The sequence below is a fragment of the Cryptotermes secundus genome, unplaced genomic scaffold (genome assembly GCF_002891405.2).
Source record: "Cryptotermes secundus unplaced genomic scaffold, Csec_1.0 scaffold708, whole genome shotgun sequence".
Taxonomy (NCBI): Eukaryota; Metazoa; Arthropoda; class Insecta; order Blattodea; family Kalotermitidae; genus Cryptotermes; species Cryptotermes secundus.
In genome coordinates this window covers 801,423-810,327 of record NW_019726238.1, presented here as the reverse complement: position 1 = coordinate 810,327, position 8,905 = coordinate 801,423, and the positions used below count along the sequence as shown (strand labels likewise).

Here is an 8,905-nt window from a genome sequence, read left to right as displayed (position 1 = left end):
GGGAGTAAGGAGAAAGGAAGAAATTATGATTAACCGGGGAGTTATTAGTGGGGGGGGGGGGGTGTTCAGAACATTGATTGGTGTGTCGAATGCCGATAGATAAATGTACGAAATATGCAATTGCTTTTTAAAAAAGAACAAGAATAAACTGTGATATTTTTTATTTCTCATTTGAACATATACACCGATATTAGAGACGATGTTTGTTGTGTGGTTTTCTTTTTGATGTGCAGAAATGGGGCAGATACTTCTCAGAAACCCCACACATGTTTCTACCAATAGCGTTCGAATAAAATACATTTATGAATGTATACATGTCGTCATATTAACCTCAATTCAGAGATTAGTGACCTATTCCTTTTGCTAATTACCCGGGGTTTCCAATCATAAAAGTAAAGCTATCCCTTGAACCGTCTGAAGACGATTCAAAGGGTTCGCCCCGTGAAAGGCGTCATGGAATTGCAGTCAACCACAGCCAATGCTCATATATTTCTTGTAAAGTTCTTTTCAATGATGTCGCGTGACCCTCCCCCTCTTTTTTCATTCCTCCTTTCCTTGTCGTGCCAAGATGACACGAACGATCGCTCTCCTTCCCTGGATGGCGGTCTTGCAGGATGGTGGTCCCTGCTCTTAGAAATTTCTGTTTGGTTTCCTTTTTTTTTTTTCAAAATGAAATTTATTTTTGGAAGTCAGCGCTGAGTGTCCCGGGAGAGGGCCCCTTTGCCGAGCTATGGAGCAATGGCGAGGCAAAGGTGTTTTATATAAATATATACGTATGGGTACCCTGTGAGTATATATACACATGTGAGTATTAGTATTTTTTTTCTTTTCTTGGTTTGTGAAATTAAATGGGCGGTGCCCCATGAGAAAGGTACTGGCTTGAATGACCGGAGGGGGTCATGCTAGGTTTCTTGTAATATCATTTCTTGTATTCATATCATATGTTTTATTTCCTTTATTATTGTTAAATGTATATTTATTTCGTTATTATATTATGGTAATTTTTAAACTCAGTCAGCATAGCTCTCGGTTTGTGCGTGTATTTCCTACAACAACAAGTGAATGAACTCCTTCCCCTTTCCCTCTCCTGAAATTTCGGACTGGTTACAGTCTGGGGTAGGTAACGGTTCACCCTGTAACAGGCCGTGGAGGCCCATAGGACTGTGAGACGTTGAGGCTCCCACATTATCTAGACAATCTGCTCACAGATGGCGACAAGGTTGTCAGCCTTAAGCGCCGGCCGCCTTTTATCTCCCAGGAAGTTTCCTGGTACTCATTTCTGTTAGAGGCTGAGTCGACCCCAGGGCCATAGTGCGGCTGGGAGGGTTAGGTGAATTGAAAAAATCCAATAACCTAATCGGGAGTCGAACCCGCGACCTTCCTATTATTCGGAAAATGTATTTCCCATTCGCCACGGATAATCGGGAGTGTACATGAGAGGAAGAAAAGGAGACTGGAGTAAACTGCGTAAAGAGGAACTTCATAAGCTAAGCTGTTCTCTGATCACAGAGAGATCAAGAGGCATGCGCCACGCACAGAGAGATGAGACGTATAGGAAGATTTAAGCGGAAACCCTGAAGAGTTGAGACTGCTTCTGAGACACTGGGAAGAAAAAAAAATTATCTTTAAGAAATGCTGTATGACGCTGTGGATTAGATTTCTCTTAAACGGAGTTTACAGTTATTTGAAGATAGTGTCACAAATCGATCAAGGATATTTAGGAGGTAAGGCAGGCAGGAATGAATTGAAAGTAAATTTATGGGGCAGGCTTTGTTCGTCTTACTTATATTAAAAAGCAACATTTCGCAGATGAGTTCTGATATTGTCTTCAGGCGGAAAGGTTGTGTAACCGTCCAGCCCTTACGTTGGGCTGGTTGCAGCTGCCCCTCTAGCCGTTCCCTCTCACCTGTTGTTACTCCGAGTTTGCGGGTTGCTGCTGCCTCCTTCTTATCCATTGTGGATATTTGATGTTTGCGGGATGTGGGTTACATGAATGCTGGGCTCCAGTAAGCTTATTATAAAGGCTTACGTTTCAGGAGAAGGGGGGGGGGGATGAACCGGAAACTACTGTTGTAGTTGGGACAACAGGCCAAAATTGAAATTGAAAGCATTGAACCAAAATGAAGAAAGGACAACTGTAAACATTTTAACACATGTTAACTCATACTTCTGGGCATAATCCAACGACCTTTAAGGAATTCAAGAAGAAAACAGAATGCAGATAAACCCAAAAGTGCAGAAGATTAAAATCCAAACAGATAAAACTGTATACATACAAGTAAGAATATTACAACAGATAAACTGGTACAGATTAGCCGCGCCATAGCTCAAGCGGTTAGTCGCCGGCTTCCCTCCGCGGCGGCCCGGGTTCGATCCCGGGTCTGGTCAACTGGGATTTGTGGTGGATAAAGTGGCGCTGGGGCAGGTTTTCTCCGAGTACTTCGGTTTCCCCTGCCACTGTTCATTCCACCAAATTTTCCATCATCATAATCACCGAAGGCAGGTACACTAGGCCAATCAGTGGCCGCAGCTGGACTCCACCCCCACCCCCACCCCCAGCCGAATGTAAAAAATACAGGTACAGATAATTATTAAATAAAAATATCTGCATAATATTGTGACGAGTAAGAGTGACTAGAGATGACTTACTGATCTCCAACTAACTCTCAGGCTGGTGGTCATCTCACACCAACCTCATACTCTTCTATCTGCCGTCTCAAGGCTCTATTTCAGAGTCAAACGCAAAGTCACTTTACGACTGGCGGTTTACCGCCAATCAGTTTGTCTTGGCGGCAAGCCCCTTGAGACTCACGACCAGAGATTCCCCTCCCCCCCACTGAACCCTTGCAGTTATAGTCCTTATGTAACATCCTCTCTGACGAGAAGATGGGTTTGTGTCTTACGAACATGCTTGGCCTTTCGTCAAATGTACATTTCGAACATATAATATGCTAGATTTGAGGCTTTCACGGCGGTGACTATGAAGAAAGCAGTCTTCTGGGATTTGGCACCGAGTATATGTGGTGTTAACCGACGTTTCGGAGGAACGTATCGCCTCCATACGCCTCCTCGCACACTGCTTTTACCGGTTCTCACGGTCTCTTCGCTTGCAGATTTCTTATATTTTTTCTTCTACCCTCAAGATGGAGGCGATACGTTCCTCCGAAACGTCGGTTAACACCACATATACACGGTGCCAAATCCCAGAAGACTGCTTTTTCATATAATATGTTACTGAAATATTCTGATTTTTGCACTACACGCAAGTCCTCTGTCAGTACATGCTTTACAGAGCAGATCATATATGTTACATATATCTTTCCAGCCGCACTAGGGGGGTTTACTTAGCCTCTAACAGAAATGAGTACCAGGAATTAATTAAATAATTTTCCTGGGGAGTAAAGCGCGGCCGGCGCGTAAGGCTGACAACCTTACCGCCATCTTTGAGCCGATTGGTTAGATAATGTGGGAGCCTCAACGTCTCACAACCCTATGGGCCTTCACGGCCTGTTACAGGGATAGCTTTACTTTACTTTTACTTATGCTACAACGGCAGCCTAGTCACTTGAACGGTCGTTAAATCTGACTGTCTTCATTTGTTGCATCCTGTTGTGTGTTCCAGATATATATAGGCATTATGTCAACCGTCAACACAACAAATATACTCAGTTTTAATATTCGATCTTTATTTCTGCTACATGTTTCGGTCGTAAAAGACCATCATCAGGCAGTTATACACAGGAATCAGTACAGTCATTAAACTACCGATATGGATCGTTATCAGTGCAACGTGTCATGTTATATACTAACATAAAAATTTTGCCTCAAGTTGGTGTTACAATTAAAGTAACAAATACAAACAATAAGATAAACGATAAAATACAAAAATATATATCATATATCAATATTTATCATATGTTGAATATATTAAGGAATATTACAAAAATGTTAGAAGTATTTTAGAAATGTTAAAAATATATTTAAAATGTTTTATGGTAGGTTAAGAATGTGTTTCCAACTTAATCCTAATGTTCCACTACTACAGTGTAGAAACTGGGTATGTATGTTGTTCGTAGGTCTTTGTTGTGGAAGCTCTCTACGTAGTAAGCCAGGTTGTGGAGCTTAAAGACAAAGTTCTATGATGTACGGGTTGTTAGTGTGTGGTATATTGATATGCTATTTTCACGATATGTACGTATCTTTATATAACCATAAAATATGGCGTATTTGTTTCTTGTCTGGGCGTATATACGTTCGGTGTGTTGTAACTGTGCGTTGGTTCGATGTCATAGAGTGAGTGTGTTTGAGAACAGGGTGTTGAGGAGAATATTTGGAAGCGACAGGAGGTTGGAGAAAACTGCATAATGAGAAGCTTCATAACTTGTACTCTTTTTCCAAATATAATTTTTTATTGCTAGTGGGGTGGGACTAAGTCCCTTGTACTGCGGCCACTTCTGGCCTATTGTACCAGCCCCAGATGATAGGTGAGGGTGATTGTGGAGCAATTGGTGGAATGAAGATTGGCAGGGAAAACCGAAGTACTCGGAGAAAACCTGCCCTAGCGCCACTTTGTCCACCACAAATTCCACTTGACCAGACTCGGGATCGAACCCGGGCCGCCGCGGTGGGAAGCCAGCGACTAACCCCTTGAGCTAAAGCGCGGCCTCCGAGTATCCAATGAACAGGAGCCATGGAGACGATGTGGCTGGGGTGGCAAACGAGACAATACATGCCCTACCGTAACCTTGTAATTATACTGAGTTATCTAGGTTCCTCTAAAAATAAAGGAATCTTAATCGATGTGTTTATTTAGTTTAGAAGTAAATAAGGGGATTTAAAGCCGTATAAAGGAATAAATGTATAATGTAAATAAATATTATCAGTTACAGATAATAAAAGCAAACATTTCTGTAACATATGGAAGACTTCATCAACTTAGCTGAAAATAATCAGTCACTGTGACTAGAATGATTTGAAAATATAATAACACTCAAGCAGCTTACATTAAAAGCCTGTTACGGTATTTGCGAGTCATGTAGCCAATCCAGTGTCACTTTGCGGAATTTCACTGTCCATAAAAATTGTATGTTCTCTTGAAATTACGTAGTAACTGGCCTCAGACGTCAGTTAAATTCTATGGAACGAGTGGTGAAAGTTGTGGCCTGACTCCGCCTATTCTCTTACTGCGAAGCTCGGCCTACTTTCGAGGGCTTCGAGCGAGTGTCAGTCGTACTCGGTCAGTTGCAGCGATCAGACCTCTGTGAAGATGACTTCAGCTGTTTGGACACGGTGTGAACCGACTCAGGTATAGCAGACCCTCCTTGGGCATTTTTACAGACATCAAAAGCGTTTTGATATATAAATTACTTATAAGGCATTAGTTAAATCGATAAAACTAGAAGTGATGTGTATAATAAGAGAACAATTGAAATTTATTTAACTGTAAGGACAGAATATTCGTTCATTTACATATTTACCGTTCTTATGTCATTAAGGTTTGGCCGTAGAACACTATCATTACGTAATATTTTTCCTTGTAAAATTATATCAATATAAACATCTGCCAAGTTTCACCAAATGCGAACGTTATTAACATATTTAATGTTCGTTACGCACTTCAGCCAATTTTAGCTCAGGAGTAAACAAGTAATTCCGGGCAGAACTCATGAAGTCTACCTTCCTATTGCCTGCACTTCAGGTTCAATAAATTTGTGAATATTTATGTAACGGATTCCACCAATGAGATTCATGTTAGATAATGGGCTAGAGTGCTGGGTTTCTACGTAGATGGTCACAATATCGATTTTTATTGGAGTTACAAAATTTTACTGCTGGCAACTTCATATAGTTTGCAGTTTATTATTATTATTATTATTATTATTATTATTATTATTATTAATATCACTATATAAACTGCCAGAGCAGGGATAACGTTGTCAGTATAGCGAATGGTCTCTGTGCTGTTAAGTTTGTACGTAAATAAACATTAATTGAATTGAATTGAATTATTATCTCGGTGCTGTTAAGTTTGCAACGTAAATAAACACGAATTGAATTATGGTTATTATTATACTGGATGTTGTGTTAGCACACAAATAATTTAAAATTAATTGAGTTATTGTTATGTGTATGTATATGTATTGTCCTCTCTCGCCACAAAATAGCATAACCATTGGAAATATACTAATTGTATTTTTCTCGCCTGTTAATGCTAAGTTTAATTTTTCTCGAAATTATTATTAATTTATTGCCATTATATAGACTGTCATATTTTGTATTTTGTTTTTTTAATTATTTTTGTGTAATTATATATATTCGTCCTAACTTTGTAATTGGTCTCTGCGCTGTTAAATTTACACGTAAATAAACATGAATTGAATTGAATCATCATCATCATTTCATTTTATTTGCAGTTAAAATTGCCGCAGCAGTATCGTTATACCAGTTTACAAGAAATGGTGATGAAACTCGCTATAGTGATTATTGAGGCATATCACTGTAATTAGCTTAATACAAAATGTTATCTCAAAACCCTCCTCTCAAAAATAAGTCCATATGTACACAAAATTATTGGAGATCATCAATTTGGGTTTCGACGTCAAAGATCAATTACTGATCAGATCTTCTGCATTCATCAGGTACTGGGAAAGAAAAATATGGGAGTACAATGTGGCAGCACATCAGCTATTCCTAGACTTCAAAGAACATATGATTTAGATTGAGCGAAGTTTATACAATATCCTCATAGAGTGAGATGCCCGTGAAAATATTTAGGCTGTTTAAAATGTCGTAGGCGTGTAACAGATGCAATAACCCGGGGGGGGGCGGTTTCCCAATCTTTCATCCCTAAGTCGATTTGTAGATCTACGCTTCACCATTTCTGTCTCTGAAAGAACTCTTCACAAATATGTGTGCTTCCGAAAAGACACGCTATTCGCCAAGCAGGGTTATTAACCACTGGATATTTACCAGCAATTAAATTGAATTTAAAAAGCCAAGCGGTCGTACAATCGAAATTCATTTCTCGGATCCGTATCACACGCCATCTCACTCTGAAATTCTGCCCAAATTTCAAACACTGACGTCAAATGGTACTGAAAATGACCAAATTGTGGCTTATACTCAAGTATCTTTAAAGGGAGAGATGGATTCTTTCCGAATAAGACAATTTCTTAGTGTAAGGGACATTTTCCATTTTTGAAGTGGGGAAGTATTCGATACGTGTTCCCTGATCGCAGATGAAGTTCCCACAATCGAGGATTCGTTTGTATCGATGTTATTTCGTCAAATATTTCACTGAACAGGCTATTTGATCCTTAGATAGATATTCAGTTCGGTCATCTATGTAAACAGGAAGTTGCAAACCTGTATTCATGATCACAAAATACGAGGAAAGGGTTTCCGGTTCATTTCCAGAAATAATTCGGTTTCTAATTTTAAGTCACACAGGCATTTAAGCATCCGACCACGGTTTAACAATGACCTTCGGTATAGGAGAGAACGTCTTCGTGCACAAATGCCATATCATTCAAGAAATCTTTGAATTGGCGACGATTCAACATTCTCATTGACTTGAATATGCTTCAGTTTGGAAACCACTGTAAGAACATTTTAAGGGCTTTCGTACACAGGTTTTTGTGGTGCATCCAGCAATGGTATCTTCTCAAATTCTTATCCGTTTTATTCCTCACGCCTTTGGTTACATATATCAATGTTCTTTCCGGCCGTATTTGTCGCTCCGACGTCACAAGTGCAGCTTGCTTCCACGCTGAGATGTACAGACTCTGCAGCACATCGACTTCGTCACGTAAATAAGCTTCTGTAGTGATCTGTTTCATTAGATTTAAAGCGGTTAATTTTTTAGTTGTGTTTACATCCTTGCTGATTCTAGGAAAGAAAATCTGCTGCTTTGTGTCCCTTTCGTCGGTGCTTTCGTCAATGGATACAGAGAACCGTTGATAAAAAAAAAAAAACTCCGTGGCTTTAGTCCGTAAGAGAACTATACCGACCGAGCGACCGCCGCTTGTCGGCGAAGTTAGTGCCGACTTTAGCGGATAGACGGTGTTGCGTTGTCAGTGCAACGAATCCCTCAGCCGTTGATCTCGGTTTTGTAGACCGGAAAACCGTTGACAGCAGTTTTAACTGTTAATTTTTCTTCAGCATTAATTGTGAGTTTCTCGAATATTCTTCTAACGATGAATCTTGGTAAACTAATCATAGAAATTATATGTTTTGTCAGGAAATGCAGTATCTCTATCTGGCTCGAAGCGTTCTCTTAATATTTCCGCGTTGCTGTTTCAGGATTCGTGTTTATTGACGTCTGGCGATAACGAATATTAAGTTGTGGCAGGGGCCGCGCCATAGCTCAAGCGGTTAGTCGCTGGCTTCCCGCCGCGGCGGCCCGGATTGCATCCCGGTTCTGGTCAAGTGGGATTTGTGGTGGACAAAGTGGCGCTGGGGCAGGTTTTCTCCAAATACTTCGGTTTCCCCTGCCAATCTTCATTCCACCAATTGCTCCCCAATCACCCTCATCTATCATCTGGGGCTAGTACAATAGGCCAGAAGTGGCCACAGTACAAGGGACTTAGTCGCACCCCACTAACATTAATAGAAAACTTCAGGGCCGAAGAGCAAGCCATGCAAGTAACTCTCATGAAGCAGGCGGCAAGCTCTTTTGGCTTCTTGCTCAAATTGTTTATTAACCCTGAAGATGAAGGCAAAATATTCTTCTGAAACGTTGGTTGACTTTCGAGGAGATGCACGGAATTTCATCCCAGAAAACAGAACACTTCATAACCATCGCCATGAGACTCCCAGAGCCAGTATGCAGTTATCCCCCCCCCCCTTGGCACTACAGCCCCAGTGGGCCTAGGCCTACCCCCATGAACTCCGTTCACTTCGGTTT

The 8,905-nt window shown here is 40.7% G+C and overlaps 1 protein-coding gene across 4 annotated transcripts in view; it reads left to right on the top strand.

Annotated features, from left to right (window-relative positions):
• Positions 1-5,086: 5,086 nt before the first annotated feature.
• Positions 5,087-8,905, top strand: part of LOC111864090 (5-aminolevulinate synthase, erythroid-specific, mitochondrial) — a 32,943-nt gene continuing 29,124 nt past the window's right edge. Inside the window, exon 1 of one of the 4 annotated variants that reach the window (XM_023851088.2) lies at positions 5,087-5,305. In XM_023851088.2, the coding sequence (XP_023706856.1) occupies positions 5,267-5,305 (39 nt within the window). In that variant the 5' untranslated portion in view covers positions 5,087-5,266. The remainder of the gene's footprint in view (positions 5,306-8,905) is intronic. The other 3 variants (XM_023851089.2, XM_023851090.2, XM_023851091.2) reach the window with 3 other exon arrangements.